The sequence below is a fragment of the Aegilops tauschii genome, chromosome 5, assembly GCF_002575655.3.
Source record: "Aegilops tauschii subsp. strangulata cultivar AL8/78 chromosome 5, Aet v6.0, whole genome shotgun sequence".
Taxonomy (NCBI): Eukaryota; Viridiplantae; Streptophyta; class Magnoliopsida; order Poales; family Poaceae; genus Aegilops; species Aegilops tauschii.
Window position 1 is genome coordinate 51185421 of NC_053039.3, and position 20641 is coordinate 51206061.

General features: G+C 49.1%; 2 protein-coding genes and 1 long non-coding RNA gene across 4 annotated transcripts; 1 reads left to right on the forward strand and 2 right to left on the reverse strand.

Moving 5' to 3' along the window:
* The first annotated feature begins 8578 nt into the window (after positions 1-8578).
* LOC109746040 (uncharacterized) lies at positions 8579-11803 on the forward strand. Of its 2 annotated transcripts, none has more exons than XR_002228684.4 (3): positions 8579-9894; positions 10580-10680; positions 11407-11803. XR_002228684.4 is itself a non-coding variant. In XM_020305155.4 (3 exons), the coding sequence occupies exons 1-2, from the start codon at positions 8676-8678 to the stop codon at positions 10627-10629; spliced, it is 1269 nt and encodes a 422-aa protein (XP_020160744.1). In that variant the 5' UTR covers positions 8579-8675; the 3' UTR covers positions 10630-10642; positions 11407-11803. The 2 variants fall into 2 exon arrangements, 1 of the variants encoding a protein (XP_020160744.1); XM_020305155.4 differs by having other exon boundaries at positions 10580-10642.
* A 1811-nt stretch (positions 11804-13614) lies between these two features.
* Positions 13615-15055, reverse strand: LOC120964303 (uncharacterized). Its single transcript, XM_040388825.3, has 2 exons — positions 14447-15055; positions 13615-14361 (listed from the first exon to the last, which is right to left on the reverse strand). The coding sequence occupies exons 1-2, from the start codon at positions 14514-14516 to the stop codon at positions 13874-13876; spliced, it is 558 nt and encodes a 185-aa protein (XP_040244759.1). The 5' UTR covers positions 14517-15055; the 3' UTR covers positions 13615-13873.
* A 670-nt stretch (positions 15056-15725) lies between these two features.
* On the reverse strand, positions 15726-18753 carry LOC109746045 (uncharacterized). The gene is made up of 4 exons (XR_012184036.1): positions 18583-18753; positions 18087-18124; positions 16913-17023; positions 15726-16380 (listed from the first exon to the last, which is right to left on the reverse strand). It is a non-coding gene; the product is annotated as an uncharacterized lncRNA (long non-coding RNA).
* Between the last annotated feature and the right edge of the window lie 1888 nt (positions 18754-20641).

The following is a 20641-nucleotide window of genomic DNA, read 5'->3' on the forward strand; positions in this document are numbered from 1 at the left end:
ACGCACGCACCGCCGACACCATGGTCGATCTCGTCCTCATGGCCACCATGCTCCCCGGCGCTTGGGAGGATGACCAGGAGCTTCACCGCCATCATCTGCTTCGTCTACGTGCGTCGTATCGAGCGGGCGTCCTCGTACGCTCGTCACAGCCATCTTCTTCCCCGCCACGGTCGACGACCGCCGTCGTCACTCCGGCCGCACCAGAGCCTCCCCGAGCCCGGTAAACCTCCCTACGGCTCGATGTGAGCACCCCTCGGCTTTCCCCTCTGTTTCCTCGTCGAATTCGTGCCATAGCACCGTTACCCGCGAGCTTCGACTCCGTAGTCCACCATGGCCGGAGCCTTGCTCCGCGTGCGCTCGCCTGCGTCCATGTCGCACCCCGTCCCGCCCGCTGTCGTTCCTCACTGCCCGCTGCGGCCGTCCACACACGCACTCCCCTGCAGCCACCCACGTCCCTGCGCCGCCGCTGCTCTATTCGTTGCTGCTGCTTGCGTCGTGCCCCGCGCCGAGTCGTGCTTGCATCGTGTACTGCCGCCCCTTGCGCTGTTGTCATCCCCTCCTTGCGCCGTTCTCTCACGGACACACACACACACGCACTGCCGACGCCATGGTCGATCTCGTCCTCATGGCCACCATGCTCCCTGGTGCTTGGGAGGATGACCAGGAGCTTCACCGCCGTCATCTGCTTCGTCTACGTGCGTCGTATCGAGCGGGGCATCCTCGTACACTTGTCACAGCCGTCTTCTTCCCCGCCATGGTCGACGACCGCCGTCATCACTCCGGCCGCACCAGAGCCTCCCCGAGCCCGCTAAACCTCCCTACGGCGTCGATCTGAGCATCCCTCGGCTTTCCCCTCTGTTTCCTCATTGAATTCGTGCCATAGCACCGTTACCCGCGAGCTTCGACTCCGTAGTCCGCCATGGCCGGAGCCTTGCTCCGTGTGCGCTCGCCTGCGTCCATGTCGCACCCCGTCCCGCCCGCTGTCGTTCCTCACTGCCCGCTGCGGCCGTCCACACACGCACTCCCCTGCAGCCACCCCCGTCCCTGCGCCGCCGCTGCTCTCTTCGTTGCTGCTGCTTGAGCCATGCCCTGCGCCGAGTCGCGCTTGCATCGTGTACTGCCGCCCCTTGCGCTGCCTGCTACCACTGTCGGCCACCGCGCCTGCCACTCCCGCTCTCACAGCCCCCTGCTGCTGCTCGTGACCTGCTGCCACCGGCGACCTCCTGCCGTTGTCGCTGCTGCCGTCGCTTCGCCGCATCTCGCCCCACCGAGCCTGCCTCCAGCCGCCCTACCTGCGTCGCTAGCCTGGCCGCGCCCGGCCGCGCCGAAGGCCGCGCCTGGCCGAGCTTGGGCCGCACCGGTGGCCGCTTCCCGTGCCTGCATCCACCTGCCGGCGCCCCCGCCGCCGCTCGTCGCCGGCCAGGCTGGGCTCCTCCACCCGCGCGCGTGCGTGCGTGGTTCCTCGCTGGCCGGCTGGCCATTGCCTACTCGGGTCGGCCCCGCTTAATTTGGGGGTGCTAACTCCCCCATTAGCATAACCCCTCCCACTAATTAGGGCAATTAACTTAATTTGTCAACATCAGTTAGACTACTAACTCAATAACAGATGGGCCCCGCTATTAATTAAACAAAATTACCTAACCTACTAGAGTGAGAGACAATGACATGCGGGTCCCACTAGACCCTCCTTTGACTAGTCAAACTGACCAGTCAACTACTAACTGGGCAGTTGACTAGCCCCGCTGTCAGCCACTAGCGCAACTCTGGGTGCACTGCACCGGGTGCACCCAGCCTATTCTGCCTTTTACTTAATTCGAGTTTAATTATTAAAATAATTTCAAAATTGTTTAAAACTTTGAAAAATCATATAAAATAAACCGTAAGTCAGATGAAAATGTTTTCTACATGAAAGTTGCTCAAAATAATCCAACGAATCGGAATGCGCGGTCCGTTCATCTGTCACATGCCCCTAGCATGTTGAACATGGAACTTTCCCCTCTCTTTCATCTGTCCGGAAAATGCTTAACACCAGGAAAACCCCTCCGGATGTTTTCCCTCTCCGTGTGCAACATGTAGTACCGCGTTAGATCACCCCTAACACCGTGTATTACCATGTTATGCTTTATGATGCTATGTTTGCTTTATATTTACTGTTTCTTCCCCCTCTTCTCTTCGGTAGACCCCGAGACCGATGCTGCCCCTATGATCGACTACGTCGACGACGACCCCTTCTTTCCAGAGCAACCAGGCAAGCCCCCTTTTGATCATCCCGATATCGCCCATTCCATTCTCTCATGCTTGCATTAGATTTTGCTACTGTTATTGTTTGATCTTATTCTGATGCATAGCCTGCTTTTGTAACCTGCTCATTGTACCTTCCCTGCTTATCCTAAACTAATTAGTATAGGTTGATTAGTGATCCATCAATGACCCCCACCTTGTCCTTGTTGCCCCTGCTTCATCATTGAAGACCCGATCAACGGGATCGAAGACCAGGCCCCGGCACTACACATCACTTTCCCCTTAGTAGCTCGACACTACTCGGTTACTATCGAGTGCCGAGGGTGAGACCTCTACAACACTTCTGATGTTAACCCTGTAGTGTAGCTATTCGGTCGTGGTCATCAAGGGTGATTCCGCCTTAACCACTTCCGATACGACTCTGTCGTGCAACCCCTCAAGTGTGAACCTTGGGGGTTGTTCCTCTTACGTTCACCTTGATGATTACATCGAGTGGAATTCACTGGGGGTGATTCCTCGGGTTTTCCCCTTGATGTTTGAACACACGGATCATTGGACTTTGCAACTGTTACTTGGAAGGGCGGGTCGACCCTGAGGGGTACCCGCGAGTGATGTGGAGACGGGTTGACCTGGAGGGTGCCCGCGAGATAATTACGAGGCGTGGTCGGGCATTCCTAGCCCTTGCCGCAAGTCCTCGAGACGGGGCGACGGGGTCACATCTTTCGTGAGTCTCTGCTTGTTACCGCGCATTCCTAATCCACTACGATTTGGATATTTGATCCGAGGGGCCTCTGGCCTGATAGCACTAACCATCACGTGGGCATAGTATGGGCGTTCTGCGTCGTATACATCAGCTGAAGCTTAATAGATGTCAGAGACTGAGCGGCGCGCGCCGGGTTGGACTGGTAAGCACCTGCCTTTTTTAAGGAGGTAGCTAGGTCTGCTCATCGGCCGCGTTCGCAACATGCAGGAGTTCCCGGGGCGATGGCCCATGACCCCTGGGGGCATAGGTTTAGTCCGGCGTGCTTGACCTCTCTATTAAGCCTAGGTCGGGTTGCGGCGTATTGTTTGGCCGAGGCCGGGCATGACCCAGGAAAGTGTGTCCGGCCGGAGTTAATCGAGCGTGGTGGGTAAGTTGGTGCACCCCTGCAGGGAAGAAAACATCTATCGATAGCCTGTCCTACGGTAACGGACACTTGGAGTTGTATCCCGATCGGTACAACTAGAACTGGATACTTGTGATGAGAAATGGATTGTGATGATAAATGGATAGTATGGCTCTGGGATTGCTTTCTCGCAGGGAGTCGAGAAAGGATCTGTGGCCAAGGTTGATAACACTTCTACTACTTTACTTTATGCTACTCTACTCCCTCCTGTTGCTGCAAGATGGTGGTTTCCAGAAGATGCTAGTCTTCGATAGGCTAGGCTTTCCCCTTCTCTTCTGGCATTCTGTAGTCCAGTCCACAGATACAACTCCTTTCATTGATACCGATGCATATGTAGTGTAGATTCTTGCTTGCGAGTACTTTGGATGAGTTCTCACGGTTGCTTTGCTCCCCCTTTTCCCCCTTTCTTCTTATTTTCGATTGATGCAACCAGATGGTGGAGCCCAGGATTCAGACGCCACCTTCGATGACGATTGCTACTACACTGAGGGTGCCTACTACTACGTGGAGGCCGCCGACGACCAGGAGTAGTTAGGAGGCTCCTAGGCAGGAGGCCTTGCCTTTTCGATCGATATTGCTTTTGCGCTAGCCTACTTAAGGCAAACTTGTCTAACTTATGTCTGTACTCAGATATTGTTGCTTCCACTAACTCTTGTGTTTTCGAGCTGATGTACTCGAGCCCTCGAGGCCCTTGGCTTGTAATATAAGGCTTGTATTATTTTAATTTGTGTCTAGAGTTGTGTTGTGATATCTTCCCATGAGTCCTTGATCTTGATCGTACACATTTGCGTGTATGATTAGTGTACGATTGAATCAGGGGCGTCATAACCGAAAGCGGAAGCGTTTGACAACGCGGTTGATGTAGTCGAACTTCTTCTCGTTCCGACCGATCAAGCACCGAACGTATAGCACCTCTGAGTTCTACACACGTTCGGCTCGATGACGTCCCTCGAACTCTTGATCCAGCAAAATGTCGAGGGAGAGTTCCGTCAGCACAACGGTGTGGTGACGGTGATGGTGAAGTGATGCACGCAGGGCTTCGCCCAAGCACTACGAAGATATGACCAGAGGCGTAAACTGTGGAGGGGGCACCGCACACGGCTAGGAATCAATGTTGTGTGTTCTAGCGGTGCCCCCCTCATATATATATAGGTTGGAGGGGAGGGGAGGCAGCCAAGGGGGCTCCCCAAGTAGGAGGAATCCTACTTGGGCGCCTCCCAATTCGCCCTCCCCCCTTCCATATTCATCCGAAGGGGGAAGGAAGGAGGAGGGAGGAGAGATGGAAGGGGGAGGCCGAATCCCTCCCCTTCCTTTCCCTCTTCTCCTATCTCCTTCCCCCTATTTCGGCCTACATGGGGCGCACCAGCGGCTGGTCTGTCCTCTTCTTGGCCCATTAGGCCCATGTAGTTGCCGGGGGGGATGCCCGGAACCCCTTCCGGTGACCCGATACGTACCCGGTACCCCCGGAACACTTCCGGTGTCCAAATACTATCGTCCTATATATGAATCTTTACCTCTCGACCATTTCGAGACTCCTCGCCATGTCCGTGATCTCATACGGGACTCCGAACAACATTCGGTCACCAAATCACATAACTCATATAATACAAAATCGCCATCGAACGTTAAGCGTGCGGACCCTACGGGTTCGAGAACTATGTAGACATGACCGAGACACCTCTCCGGTCAATAACCAACAGCGGAACCTGGATGCTCATATTGGTCCCTACATATTCTACGGAGATCTTTATCGGCCGTACCGCAATGACAACATACGTAATTCCCTTTGTCATCGGTATGTTACTTGCCCAAGATTCGACCGTCGGTATCTTCATACCTAGTTCAATCTCGTTACCGGCAAGTCTCTTCACTCGTTCCATAATACATCATCCCGCAACTAACTCATTAGTCACATTGCTTGCAAGGCTTATTATGATCTGCATTACCGAGAGGGCCCAGAGATACCTCTCCGATACTCGGAGTGACAAATCCTAATCTCGATCTATGCCAACCCAACAAACACCTTCGGAGATACCTGTAGAGAATCTTTATAATCACCCAGTTACGTTGTGACGTTTGATAGCACACAAGGTATTCCTTCGGTATCCGGGAGTTGCATAATCTCATAGTCAAAGGAATATGTATATGACATGAAGAGAGCTATAGCAATAAAACTGAACGATCAATATGCTAAGCTAACAGATGGGTCATGTCCATCACATTATTCTCCTAATGATGTGATCCCGTTCATCAAATGATAACACATGTCTATGGTTAGGAAACTTAACCATGTTTGATTAACGAGCTAGTCTAGTAGAGGCTTACTAGGGACACAGTGTTTTGTCTATGTATCCACACATGTATCAAGTTTCCGGTTAATACAATTCTAGCATGAATAATAAACATTTATCATGATATAAGGAAATATAAAATAACAATTTTATTATTGCCTCTAGGGCATATTTCCTTCAGTATGCAAACACCATAGATGTAAGACTACATTTCTATTTGCAGATACAGAGCAGGTAGCTGACACTGGATCCTGCACGGGCTGGTGCTGATTCGGTGCGGGGTGACGCTGCTATTCGGCGGCGCGCGGCAAGATCGTTGGGTTAGCGCTAGGGAAGGAGCACAGGTACTTGCGTGCTGCTGCCGGGGTCTGGGCGGCCGACGCTGCTCCCGTGGACTCCGTCGGGAACCTGCCCCAAGCCGGCTCTCGGCCGGATTGTAAGCGCTAGCGGCACCACCTAGGCCAGCACCTGCCGGCATGGCAGCGGCAAATTCCTTGACGACGACCGGCTAGGAATCTCATGGCGAACTTTTAGGGGCGAGATGGGGGGGCGGCGAGGACGAGCGAGCTGGGGACTCACCGGTAATGCCCGCGAGTGGCCAGCCTCATGCGACGGCTACGCGCCGCGAATCCAGCGTGAAACAGTGGCAAAATTGCGGTGCCCCTACTCGTCGTTATCTCCCGACGTGAATAGAATTGGGAATTTCGGGGAGCGAGTGAGAAAGACCAGCACCCTGGTCGACGAACGTGTGTACGGTGGGGCCCAGCACCGCTGTCTCTTCAGGATGTTTGTTCAATGCGACGGTTCGCTCCGACAGAGAACACCTGGCGACACATGATGACTCGCTATTAAGAGCTTCTCCAGCCGCGCCCCCAACAGGCCCTCCCCAGGTGATTTTTTCGCGCCGGCGCCTAAAAATCGGTCCAGTCGCCCCCCAGGAGCCTGTTTTTGCCGGTTTGGGCCGAAACTGGCGCCGGCGGACTCAGGCCGAACCCGGCACGCTGGGGGGCCCCGGGAGCCTGTTTTTAGCCGGTTTGGGCCGAAACTAGCGCCGGTGGACCCAGGTCGAACCTGGCACGCTGGGGGCGCACAGGGGCGCCGGGGCAAGCGATTTTGGCGCGAACGAACTGCGGGCCTGCCGAGTCAGTGACACTCGCCTCATCATCCTCACAACGCCTCGGTTTCCCGCAGGGAATCAATGCCAAGGTTGTCGCCGGTCAGCCTTCCATTGATTCCTCACGGGCGGCGTGGTGATGCCCCCCCTCCCGCCACGCGTACACACGACGCCCGGCCGCTATAAAAGCAACACCTCCCCCTCGCCTCTGGCCACACCCGCCCACACACCGCCGTGCTCTGCCTCTCCGACGAGCTCTGCCTCTCTCTCCCCGTGCGCAGCCACCGCCGACGTTCCTCCCCTCTCTCCCCCAGCCCAGCCATGACGATGTGCGAGCGATTCCCCGGCGATGGGGCGGCGGCCAACGGCTTCGGCCGCCGCTCACTGCATGAGTGGGAAGCGCACTTGCTGTTCGAGGCCAACATCCCGGTGCCTCCCGACATGCGCGCAGGGCTGGGGGTGGAGGCTCAGCGCCGGTGGCGTCCCCACCCTCCTGCTGCCCGACGTCAACGCGCGCGCCGACTACTTCGTCGACAAGGTCGACCGCGTGCGGGCGTCGCTGACGGAGGAGCAGCAGGCCCTCTCGCAGTACGCCGCCGACAACCATGAGGCGTGGGCGACGTACTTCCAGCACCGGCAGGTGCAGCGGTTGGCCTCCACCAACAGGGCGCCGGTGGTGCGGGGCACCAAGAACAGCGAGGGGCGCCGCCTGTGGTGGGGCGCCCCCGGCTGCTCGCTTCACGCCGTTCTCCAGCACCTCGAGGGCGGCAACGACCCGCCGTTGACGTACCCTGTCGCCCCGGCCCGGAGCGACGACCAATGGATGCCGAGGAGGACGGCGTCCTCTTCTTCCTCCTCCTCCCGCTCCTCCTCCTCCGGGTCGCCGACGTTGTTCAGCGTCAAGGCCGAGCCCGCGGAGACTCCGCTCGGCCGGCGCACCCGCAGTGCCAACATCGTAATCAACGAGGGCGGACGCGCCTCTTCTTCGACTCCTCCCCGCTTCGTCAAGCCGAAGACAGAGCCAGGGCTCGCCGCCGCCATGAAGACGGAGCCCGGGCTCGCCTCCATGAAGAAGGAGGCAGGCCTCACCGCCGTGAAGGCGGAGCCGGGGCTCTCCGACGAGGAGGCCTTGAAGTGGGCGCGTGAAGACTGGGCGCGGACGGAGCTAGAGCACCAGTGTCGCGCCCTAGAGCAGTTCGCCGCTCGGCGCCGTGGCCGCGACGAGGGAGGCGTCGTCGTTCTCGATGACGACAGCGATGACGACGCGCCGCCACCGGTCCGCCAGGACGACCCCGGGCTGGGGTCCAGCAGGGCGGCCGCGTGAAGGAGGAGAAGGACGACGAGGACAACGGCGATGGCGACGACTTCGCCGCGCTCAGCTCGTTCTTCGGCCTGTAGTTGCGGCCCTTTTTTAAGTATTTCACTTTGCTATGTAGAAAACTATTTAGGTAGCCTAAGTAATGTTATGTTCACCGAATTTTAGCTTAATCTTTGTTCCGTTTGTCAAATTTTAGCCGATTTCCTTTTTTAAAAAAAACACCTTCTGGGGGCGACCCTGGAGCCGGCGGTTGGGAATCCGAAAACCCCCACACTAATTTTTAGCGCTGGTTCGCCCCCAGGCGGCGATCTTACGCGCCCTGTGCCAAAGGCTGGAGATGCTCTAAGATCCAACGGTCATCGCAGGTGTATGCTCCGGATGTCTAAAAAAAGTTCAGCTGCACTTTTTATAATTTAGGTTTTTCTTTTGCCTTTATTTGTCAGGCAGAGCTGCAGACTGCAGTCCACAGTACCCGCTGCCCATGTGCCAGGACAGAAGTCTACAGTAGCCAACAGCCCAACACATCCATCCATCCACCGGCCGTCATGCCGCTCCGGCGCCTCCTGGACCTCTCCGCCACCGTCTCCGACCTGCTCCGCCGCTCCCTCTCCACCGCCGCCGCCCCCTCGCACCCACCATGGGCGATCGTCGACTACACGTCCATGGTGGACCGCTCCTCGTCGGCCCCGGGCGCGTGCTTCCACCCCGTCGCGCCCCCGGGCATCTCCCACGTCACGGCCCCGGCGCACCTCGTCAGCCCCAGGGCGCGCCCCGCCCCCGACACCAACGTCGTCCAGGTCCTCTTCGGCAACGTCGGCGCCGCCAGCGGCGACGGCCACCTCCTCCTCAGCTACCACGACCTCCGGGCGGAGGGCCCCTGCACCACCTGGGACCTGTCCGCGCCCCCGGAAATCCAGCGCTTCGTCTGCAACCCCCTCACCGGCCAGATGCTCCGCCTGCCGGACATTGGCGGCTCCCGGAGGACCCTCGTCTTCCACCACATGGGCCTCCTCACCCAGGCCGACGGCTGGCTCGGGCGCGGGCCGCCCCACAGATTCGCCGTCGCCGAGCTTGCCTTCCATGGCGCCGGCCTCGAGCGGTTTCTCTCGGAGAAAGGGGAGTGGGAGACGGTGATGGGCGTGCCGTGCGGGCCGCCGCCCCCGCGCGGGATGGAGGTCAACCAGGAGACGGTTGCCTTCGGCGGCCGCCTGTGGTGGGTCGACCTCACCTTGGGCGCCGTCTCCGTCGACCCCTTCGCCGACCGGCCGGAGATCCGCTTCGTCGAGCTGCCCAGCGGCAGCGTGCTGCCTGCGCGTGCTCGTACGGAAGAGGATGGAGATCTCAGGAAGGTCGATGACCGGGGGCTCTTCTTGCGGGAGGTGGCCAAGCACCGGCGCATTGGCGTGAGCAAGGGGCGGCTGCGCTACGCCGAGGTCTCTCCTCACGACCCGTTCCTGCTCAGCTCCTTTGCGCTCGACGGCGACGAGGGCGGCGGCTGGACGCTGGAGCACCAGGTGGAGCTCAGGCAGGTGTTGGCGGACGGAGGCTACCCGTGGCAGGAGAACTCGGCGCAGGCGGCGCCGCAGATCGTCGTCCTTGACCCGCTGAACGCCAACGCCATCTACCTCAAGGTCGGCGAGCACGTCGTCGTGGTGGACATGCACAACGGCAAGGTGATAGGGGCCTCTCCGCTTCAGGACGAGTACTCTCTTGTGCCGTGCGTGCTCCCGCCATGGCTTGCATCGAGCACGATCCCTACGGCAGGTAATCTAAATCAGTCACCTTCTTGTTCCAAGTTCTAATTAACTGCCAGAAATTCTTCAAAAAGAGCTCTTTAAGATTGGAAACAAACAAACAAACAAATCACTTGCTGGTGCATTGCTTGAACTGAATTTTGTGGGAACAAACAAATGGATGAATTTTGTGACTGGAAACAATTTTGCGGCGCGTATCATATATACATGGTGGTGACGCATTGATTGTTGCTAGAACTGATCATTGCCGTGAAAAAAGAGAGAATTGGATCTCTGCTACTAAGATTTCAGACATAAATACAATCAAAGACTAGGACTGGTGCTATTGATCTGGTCAGACACTCAGACCACCTTGCTGTAGTGTACTTCGCAGTTTGTTAGTGTACAAGCGTGATGTATGTTTGCTAGTCAGACACTCGGACCACCTTGCTGGAAGAAGATGTAGCATTCATGCAAGCTCTGTATGTTTGTTAGTGTATAAGTGTGTTCTGTGTTAGACAGTGGCATTCATGCAAGCGCGTTCACGTCATGTTCTGTTCTGCAATGCATGCTCTTTTATTTCTCCAATCGTGTCTATTCGCACAAGTACTTTGTTCACAGCAACACATATTTTATACCGCTACAAATTGTTCCGGGTTAGCTTTGTGTCTGATATTCAAGTTACTGTAACCTGACCGAGGAAACAATTCTTTCAGGCAAGAAGGATGGCATGGAACCGACAGATGATCCGGTTAATTTGTCTTAGATATGGTCAATGGGTATGCATTAATCTACCAGCCAGCTTATGTATCTCTGGGTACTTCTCTTATGCAATGCTTCTATGTAGATCATCCACTATTAGTCATTCATGTGCATTGTCAGGACTCATGATGTTTTATTTTTTTTCCTTGTCATAGTGATGATCACTCTTGTTCTTTTTCATGAAATTTAATAAATTTTGATGAAGTCTAAAACTGAAGCTTGTTATTTCCATTTCCGAACAAATGTTAATGATGTAATTTGGTGCTAAAGTAAACATTTTGTCCGGATGATAAGTTACTTTCCTTTTAGCTTTTGTAGATCATCTAGTATTGGTCATCCATTCACATTGTCGGGGCTCATGACGCTTTATTTTTTTCCTTGTCACAATGATGACCGCTCTTTCCATACTTTGTACTTGTAAATATGATTTATTATGAAGATTACCGTAGAACAATTGTTCTACAGTTTGCGGTTTAAAAAAAAAGGCCGCTCTTTCCTTTTTCGTGAAATATAATTGCAATAACCTAATACTGAAGTTCGTTATTTCTATTTCCCAACAAATGATAATGATGTAATTTTGTGCTATAAAGTAAACTTGTTGTCCAGATGATAACTCACTTTCTTTTTCACTTTTGGAGGTGAGATAGATGGACTATAATATTAGCACCTTTGTTTACTCGTTTTTTCATATGAGTCTTTCTTTTCGATGTTGAGTCAATTGTTCCTAATATTATTTAGCAAAAAAAAAGTTCCTGATAGTATTATTATTATTACTTTTCAGGTTTCATGGAACTAATACTAGATGGAGGGTTGAACAAATACTAGGAAGGAAGCTGGCGGTAGTTTGTCAAACTCTCATTTTGGTGGGAATCTGAAGAAGTATGGGTTTATCGTAGGTTACTGATTAATTACTACTTCCTCCATCCGGAATTAGTTGATTCTCAAACGGGTGTATCTAGCATTAAAATACGTCTAGATACATCCGTTTGAACGTCTACTAATTCCAAACGGAGGGAGTATCTTGTTTCGAGGGAAATCTGGTAGCTGTTCCGGCCGCCAAACTAGGACATTCCAGTAGAACTAAATTAAATCTGGCAGTTGTTTCGTTCACGAAAATGACTCTCAAGTCCTTGCCAAGTTTGCGGAATGAAGGTAATTTTCACTGTTGTGAAGCTGCATACTGCCATCTTATCTGACATCAAAGAGCTGCTTATGATGTTTAGCAATTTTTCTTTCACCTTTTCTTTTTGGCAGAATAGGCAAAGTTGCCGCTCATATGTGTGCTAAACTTCTACTCCCTCCGTCCGGAAATACTTGTCATTGAAATGGATGTATCTAGATGTATTTTAGTTGTAGATACATCCATTTTCATTCATTTTGATGACAAGTAATTCCGGACGGAGGGAGTATTACTGAGATTAGGCAAAGATGCGAGTGGATCACCTCTGCTCCTGATTTCTTGTATGGTTGCCTTTATCTGGACTGCAATCCCTCTACTATTATGGAATGAATAGCTGCTCGAACCACGAAAAATAAAACATATCACATGTCAGACTTCTCATCCACATGGCTGTCAGCCACATCGCACAAAATAATTTGCTAGGTATGCATCACCAAGTTGGTGTATCATGTACTGTATGTATTGTTCAGGGATCAGGACTATTTCAAAAGCATCAGATGGTGAGCCTGTAATGCCATTATCCGTTTACATGTTATCAGTATACCACATTCCACACTTCAGAAAAGAAAAACTGTCTCTGTTCCCGATTGGCAGATCTGAGTTGTTGATTTCACCTGGTAAAGATAGTACATGAAGACAAGCTGCCGGAAGTACATAATAGAAACTAAACACACCTGTGTCTTATCCATGGCACTTCTATTGTCGTGGTGAGATGGAAGGTGATGATGATGTCTTACCACATTAATGCCGTGAAGCCAAGCGGGCAGTAGAAGATGAAAGTTCATGAACATGCTTGAATTTTAAAAATATCTTAGCATAGCAGTGTATGGGTATTTAGCTAGTTTATTCAAGTAGGAAAAGCAGGGAAAGCGCTATATATTTATTTTCCGTGTTTATATTATATTGGAGATCAAAACTTTCACAATAATGGATGCATATAGCAAAAATGACAAGCCGCTTGTGATGTTGCCATGTGGTTTGTCTTGTTGATTCTTAGATGAGTGTATTATACGTAACTTGTACTGAAATTTTTATTTTTTGAGGAAGAAGTTGTACAGAAGTACTCCCTCCGTTTCACAATACTTGCCTTCCCTTTGTCAAAATATAGATGTATCTAGACATATTTTAGTATATAGGTACATTTATTTTTGGACAAATGAAAGTCAAGTATTTCTCCGTCCCAAAATTTTTGTTTTAGATTTGTCTAAATATGGATGTATCTAGTCATGTTTTAATGTTAGATGCATCCGTATCTAGACAAATATTAGACCTTGTCTTTATTGGCATTCTTGCCAATCACGATAGGTGGTGCTCATCTGTATTGGGACACCTCTGAATTGGCATTCTTGCCAATCACGATAGGTGGTGCCAGTTTTTATCACCGGAAACAACTCTGCTGCCTCTGTGTAAACAAACTTTCTGCATATATAGTCCTTGTCTTTTATGTAACTTCCACTCCCAACTCACATGGATGCACATGCGTGCTTCCCGGTTGAAGCGTTTTTCAGTTTTCATGCTCTCAAATGTGGAAGAAGATAAACAGCAGATTATGCCTCGACCTCGATGTCTATATGGAATAGTAACGATAAACTCCCTCTGCTAGTGTCGAAATTAGTCTTACATTTTGAGACAGAGGAAGTACATTAGTTTTTGACCTTTTGGTTCTTTCTTGCATGTTCCACGAACATCAAGAAGGTGATGCATTAATATGCGCTGTAAATCATTCAGAACTTACGCGGATGCATTTGTTTGTTAGTACCAAACATGAAACGTGCATTTGTTTCTTGAGAAACCAGGCGTGGAGAAAACTGAAACATAAATCCTTAGAACAAATGAAGTCGATGTGTGTCATCGTTAACACAAACTCAACAAAAGCACAAAACATTAATTCTGCAAATACTTGATTGATCCTTGAGAGGATTACACATCCGTGAAGAGAAGAGTAGATTTGGGACTGGTCTGGTCCTCATCATCCCAAACTCTACAGCTAAACTTATTTTATCATACGGACGGAAATCCATGTGGATCGAGATGCATGGAATTTCTTGTAGCAAGCTAAGCTAGCAGTCTAGCAGTGAGGCACGAGGAAGGCAGGCTTGAGCTCGATCTCCTCGTACCAGGTATAGAAGAAAGCGGTGGACGGGCAGCTAAAATCTTGAGTTTGCGCCTTCCCATCGACCGGGCCGGCGGCAGAGGGCGGAGAGGGTGGGAAACGCGGGCAGCTCGCCGCTGGCAGGAGCGGGCCGGCGTTGTGGATGAGGTAGAGGTGCTCCCGCACCTTGGAGAAGATCCTCTCGTCGGTCCCGTTGGCGTAGATGGTGGAGAAGCCGTGGGGCGCGTAGATCACCACGTTGTCCACCATGCACGGGCAGTGGTTGTACACCCACACCGCCATGATCATCGGCATCTGCTTCAGCTTGCGCCCGCCGCCGCCGCCGGAGTTCATGTGCTGCTGCTCTTGCTCGTGCGTGCGGCCGCCGTCCTGCTTGTAGCTGTCCACTCGGATATGCCGTATCTCCAGGTCCGCCACGGTGCATGTCCTGTTGCCGTTGCTCCCTGGAACGGAACTGAACTGATTCACGAGCTACTCAAGAAATTATACATATGCTCGCATGACTCTGGATTGGAGATGCTCTGTTACCTTTCGCCAAGGTGAGGAGCAGGACGACTGCCACGAGAAGCTTGATGCGCCTCTCCCGCCCCATAGCCATTGTTCTGTGTTGCGCTCTGCTTCTTGGTATTGATAGGTGTACAGAGTGCCATGAGAACTTGTGGTCTCGACGTATTTATAGGAGGAGCACGGAGACACTCCAACAAATTGACATTTCTAGCCCTTGGCAATAATTCAACACTCCATTCCAGATACTCCTCTAGTAGTTTTTTTTGCTCCTCCAGTAGTTGATCAACCAGTTCAGTCACTAACATGATCGCATTCTATAAGGTATACTAGTAGAATGTCCATGCATTGCTACGGGCTACAATGCAAATAAATAAATGAAATAAATAATTAAAGTTGTTCAAGGTCAAAGTTCATTTATCTTTCTGGATGGGTTTGGACATCAAAGAGGGGCCCATGGGCTCCCCAAAATTCAAAACTTCATTCCATATATGAGGGAGAATTGTGGTTATCCGAACTATCCGCCATGCTATTTCTAACATGCGGTGCCAACACAAAAGCCCCACCCCACGATGCATCTTACCATTTTCCCAAAGGACCCTCCCTTTCCGCCGTAGCGGAACATTTTTTGTTGGAGCCATCTCCTTTCAAATCGGTTGACGTCCATCTCACCTTTGCCATGGAGCCCTTTCTCCTTCATATTGCACTTCCACACGGACACCAAGGAGGAGCCCTCGCCAACCACCCTACTCCCCGACCTGATCCCCCCCCCCCCCAATATTCATGCCAATCTGCCATCGCCAGCGAAGGAGGGAGGACATGTGCACCGTCCGTGATGCCCCTCAAGCTAAGAAGGCAGATCCGATGTCTCCTAAGCCATTGCCACGTTGTAACATACCTTTGAATCCCGTGCATTACCACGAAACAAAAATATGATGTCCGTTGTTGGGCATGCAACTGATACACCACCATGACCATTATTAACTCTTGAAGTAACCACCATTTACCCTTCTATCCTAACAAAAAAGTGTAGGGCTTGATTAAAGAAAATATGAACCACTTGCTCATGCAATTTGATGCAAAGCCATCTCTAATGAAATGAAATATGCCACATTTTCTAAAGTACGCAAAATATTCCACTCAGACAACCATAACTTCACATACCAACCCCAACACCATCCCGCTCACACTTAACCCTCACTCCTATCACAAAATCCAGTAACTCATTGTTGTTGCGGCCACTAGCAAACCAAGAAAAAAGAAGACTAGGGAAATAAATAGGCCAGAAACTAACGCTAGACTATTAAGGCGATTGCACAGATTACTTTTATTGGGCATCAAAGTTCGCCACCGGTGCAAATATAGGGAACACCCTACACTATACAAAAATGGCTTGCTGTTTTCTTCAGCCGGCCGCTACACGTTAAAAACAAATTTTGTATCGCAACAAAACAAATTACAACCATAAAACAAAAGGAAGGTTGGCATCAAAGTTAACAGTCTTGCGGATAAATGCACCACCAGAAGTTCAGAAGCTCAGTTCATTTGACCTGACTGTTACGTTTTCATGTTGTACAGTCCGATGGAGCACCATAACCTTCGCCTTCGTTTCTCCTAGGCTCCTGGATAACATAGGAAATGTCTGATAGTCTGGTTTTAAAACCATGCATATCTTAACGACATCGAACAATGGTTGTCCTTGTTTCACAAAGGGTCTCTGTTAGGGATTGGACTTGTGTCTGGAGCGCAGATATAACATTGTTTTGAACTTGCATATCTTGATCATGAGGCAGTTTGGACGAGATTTCCTTAACAACCAACCCAGTATTACGCAGGAACATGCTTTTGGCACTGTTAGTGGACAGGTACTAACCCACTGCAGCAAGAGGTGACATTGCGGTTATAGTTGTCTCGTCACCTTCAGAAGGTGGCGGTTTCACCATATGTTCCATAGCTTGCTGAAAAGTTGAGTTTGTACATTAGTAGTATTAGAATAGAAGATATTAAGGAGGTATCAAAACCAAACAGAATAGCTTTGGTCTATATACATAACTTATTTTGGAGAACCCGTGTAAAATATTAGTTGTATTTTACTGCAAAGTACATAATAAAACCAGGTTCCAAACAGATGACCATGTACCATGGCTAATGTATTGTCTATTTCTTCACATTGTATTGACAGCTAAGGATAAAGAGACAAAGTTTATAATACGGTAAGCATAGTATGACATCATTTATATCACAAAACAACTGAGAACAAACAAACATGCAATTGTAACGCAGTGTGGGCAAGTCCAGCACGGAACTAGATTATAGATCAAGATCAAAGCAACATCGCTCCTCTTTTTTAAATCTTGTAAGGTGCAATGATACGTTAAGACAATTGTGTATAAAATTGAAAAGAGTAATAGACATTGGCTAAAAACCGTGCAGTTCAATGCACAAGTAAGAGTAAGTAGTAGTTAAATGGCACGAGGATTAAGGACTTACAATAGCGGCCTTGACTGATGTATTCATGCCCTTCGTCTTGCTGGTGTGGCAATTCTTGAAGATTTTCACAACATTTGGTTCAGGTACTTTTTGGTCCTTGCGGGTTTTTATCTGCATTTGGAACAAGTCAATATAGATCTGATAATATGGCACAGCGAAAAGAGTGAAACAGCAGCTAATTACAAGATACAATGTTTTGAATAAACGGATGTACGAAAAAAGGGAAAACTCCCAGGTTTGCGACAAGTGACATGCATGCAGTGCATCACTTATCCCAACCTGAGAAGATGAAAGTGATCTTTGAAAAAAGTACTCCTCAATTAGTGATTTCGGACAAAACAATTGTACAAACGCAGCCAAAAAACACAAAAGATACACAACCAAAAAAGCAACAAAAGCCCACGACTTACGCCCATGACGGGAAAATATAAAACAAGCAAATAGTAACGCTTCGTTTGGAAGTCTCCATTGGAGAGCTCCGTATTGAATTGGTCTGAATTCCAACTCAGTGAGGAAGCTGAAATGGGACGAATACGAATTCACCTGTTTGGTTGTCCGGCGATTTGGCCCTTGAAATGCCTCTGAGATTTCAATACAGAATCTGGTTTGGATGACAAACTTTGAAATTGCATAGCTACATTACCAGGTTGTACCTTGTTCTACATCACTAAAAAATGAAATCTGACTATGATTGAATATATAGCAATAAAATAATTAAATATTCTAGAAATGCATCAGGAAACACAAATGGTGATACAACGACAACAATATTTTTTTACGATAACATAACACAAAATTTGAAACAATAACAAATAGCATTTATCCACTGCAATTGATCATAGCATGCCACTGCAGATCCATCATACATGCATTTAAGCAAATATTTCCTATTCCTAATCTTGTCCTCATCATCATTAAAAGTTCCTATGTCCCTTGGTCCCCTATTCCGTTGTGTAGTGACAAAGGCTAAAGCAAGAGCACATGTTTCAACAAACAATTTAGTCAGAACAATTCTTTTCCTCTTCCGTCTTTTATTTTCTTCATTTATCCACTCAACCAACTCCAATTGATCCGACATTGAGCTGTACAATTTGATTATCTAGGATGAAAAACATTGTAGCAAGACATCACATGCACAAATGCATAGAAAACATAGGGGATTTCTGCCATATACCTTCACTTGGCCTGCAGATTGACGCACAGTTCACAGATCTGCACAATATATAAACAAAAAAATTAGTTAAAACAGAGAAGAGAAAGGGAATGAACCAAGTTACATGTACAAGACTGGACAAAGTAAATCCTTTTGCTGCCTGAGTGACTGTGTCCAGAGGGAGAAGGTAGAGCACAAGGCTGACTGGCGAGAGGGAGAAGGAAGAGCACCAGGCGGATTGGCCAGAGGAGACCTGCGCCTCCGTGACCGAAGCCCTAGTGCTGGCTGTCGTGGTTCTGCTATGCCCGCTGTGGTGCTGGTGGTTGGGGACGTGGATAACGGGAGGAGGGAACGAGAAAGAGGTGGACTGGAGAACCGGCGCCTCCGCCGCCGCGTTCTGCTGTGGCCGCCGCCGAGGTCCTCGTGGTGGCCCCCGAGATGCGGACGGGGATGGGAACGAGACGAAGGAGCGGGGAAGGAGATGGGAAGAGGAGGAGGGAGTGGGGCCGAATCGGACCTCGGTGCGGCCGCGGAGATCCGTGGGACTCGCCGCCGAGCTCCCTGGTGGTGGCGGCCGAGCTCCCTGGTGGCCGCCGCTGTTCCTCCCCTTCTTTTCTTTTTGCCCGAGGAGGGAGGGGATAAGGCAGCGAGGGGGTATGTTTTGCGGGAAAGGCCAATTTGGACCAAATCGGAGCGCCAAGGCTCCATATCGTGGAACGACGGTTTGGTGGGAGCGAATACATCACTGAATTTGGGTCTCGTTTCCAAGCGACAATTCAGACTGCAGCCAAACAGCTGAATTGCAATTTGGAGAATACCAATTCTATTTCAGGCATCTCAATTGGGACATCCAAACGCAGTGTAAGAGTAAACGGGCTGAATCAGTCGCGGGTTATGTCAGCCGAGTGAGACTTCACGATTGAGAGTTCGATTGAGACTTCACTCAGTCTCTGTCAGATGGAAAACCCTATTTGACGCTCCTTGCGTCAAACAGTCGACAGATCCCACAGGGGCGCGATCAGCTGGGCCGGCCCATCTCCCACTTTAGGCAGTTCTGATTTTTGGAACTTTCTAGAAGTTTGCCAGCCGGTTTCTATCGGTTTTAAAACCTTATAGAAGGTTCCTTAAGCTGGTTTTTTATTTTCCTTTTTTTACTGTTTCTATTTATATTTTACGTTTTCTTTTCCCATTTATCTGTTTCATTTTTGTTGTATTTTCTCTTTTTCCTTTTTCCTTTTTATTTCAAAACAAGTTCGAGAATTTCAAATATTAGTTTGAAATTAAAAAATTTTGGTTTTCAAAATTGTTCAAACTTTCAAAAAACTGTTCATATTCAGAAATTGTTCTCATTTTTAAAAATTATTTACAAAATCAAAAAATAGTCTTGTCAAACAAAAAATGTACCCATTTTGAAACATTTGGTCACAATTTATAAATGTTCCACTTTTTTATTTTTTTATTTTTCAAAATTATTTCTGCTTTTCAACAAATGCTCGGGAATTTAGAAATGTTCAAATTTTTCAAAATTTGTTCACATTTAAGAAAATGTTTCTGTTTTCAAATTTTGTTCTTAAATTCCAAAAAATAAAAAAAGTTGGTTCTTGTCAGAAAATGTTCAAAAATTCAAAAAAATAGAATTTCAAAAAATGTCATCATTTTAAAATTTTGTTCACAAACTAAAAGGTTCAAGTATTTCAAAAAATTGTTCCCATTTTTCAAAAAAATTACACGCATTCATAAAATGTTTTTGTTCTAAAATTTGTTCACAAATTCAAAAAATGTTCGTATTTTTAAAGAATTCACAAATCAGAAAATTTTCCCATTTTTAAAATTTGTCCAAAAATGTAATAAATGCTACGTTTTCGAATTTTCCTTCACAAAATTTGAAAATTGTTAATGTTTTCTTAATTTGTTTGCCAATTCAAAAAAATGTACAGGGGGAATTTCGAAAAAAATTTAGTTTCATAAAAATTGTCGTAATTTTGAAAAAACGTTCATGTTTTCACTTTTGTTCTTTGTTTTTCCAAAAAAAATGTGTGCAAAAGTTTTTCTGGAAATTTTGCGAACTTGTTTTAAAGTTTTGTCGCCGCTGTTAGTTTTTTAAGTTTCGCGTTGTATTTCTTTAACTTGGGCGTGGCAGTCGCAGTGGCTAGCGTGGCGTGTGCATCTACATGAGGTGGGGGATCGATCCCTATCTCAAATTGTTTTTGTTTTTTGCGATTTTTACCTCACAAAGCGAAGCCACCGCAAATAGGTCGGCCCACAGCGGGCTGCGCGCCTGTGCGAAGCCACAACTCCTTGCCGCGATAAGCGGCATATAGGAGGTCCCCAGTCAGATGACATCATCCAACAGTAGCCCAGCCAATTTTAATTTCTGATTCAGTCTAGTACTTTTCTAGTGTTGTTGGGCCGTAATGCCTTTGTCATTTTCTCTTCTCAGTTGCTATGTGTTTTGGGGACAGCAAATTTTTTTACTCCGTTAGAAGTTTTTGGAGATGCTGCTCGTTCTGGCACATTGACCGGGCCAGTAATAACGTTAGCCGTTCACACGACTTTCCTACCATCCAGTTTTTTGT

Coding starts and splice junctions, on each gene's coding strand:
- LOC109746040 (XM_020305155.4), top strand. CDS start 8,676: ATGCCGCTCCGGCGCCTCCTGGACCTCTCCGCCACCGTCTCCGACCTG. Junction 9,895..10,579: donor GAGCACGATCCCTACGGCAG/GTAATCTAAATC, acceptor CAATTCTTTCAG/GCAAGAAGGATGGCATGGAA.
- LOC120964303 (XM_040388825.3), bottom strand. CDS start 14,516: ATGGCTATGGGGCGGGAGAGGCGCATCAAGCTTCTCGTGGCAGTCGTC. Junction 14,362..14,446: donor GCTCCTCACCTTGGCGAAAG/GTAACAGAGCAT, acceptor GTTCCGTTCCAG/GGAGCAACGGCAACAGGACA.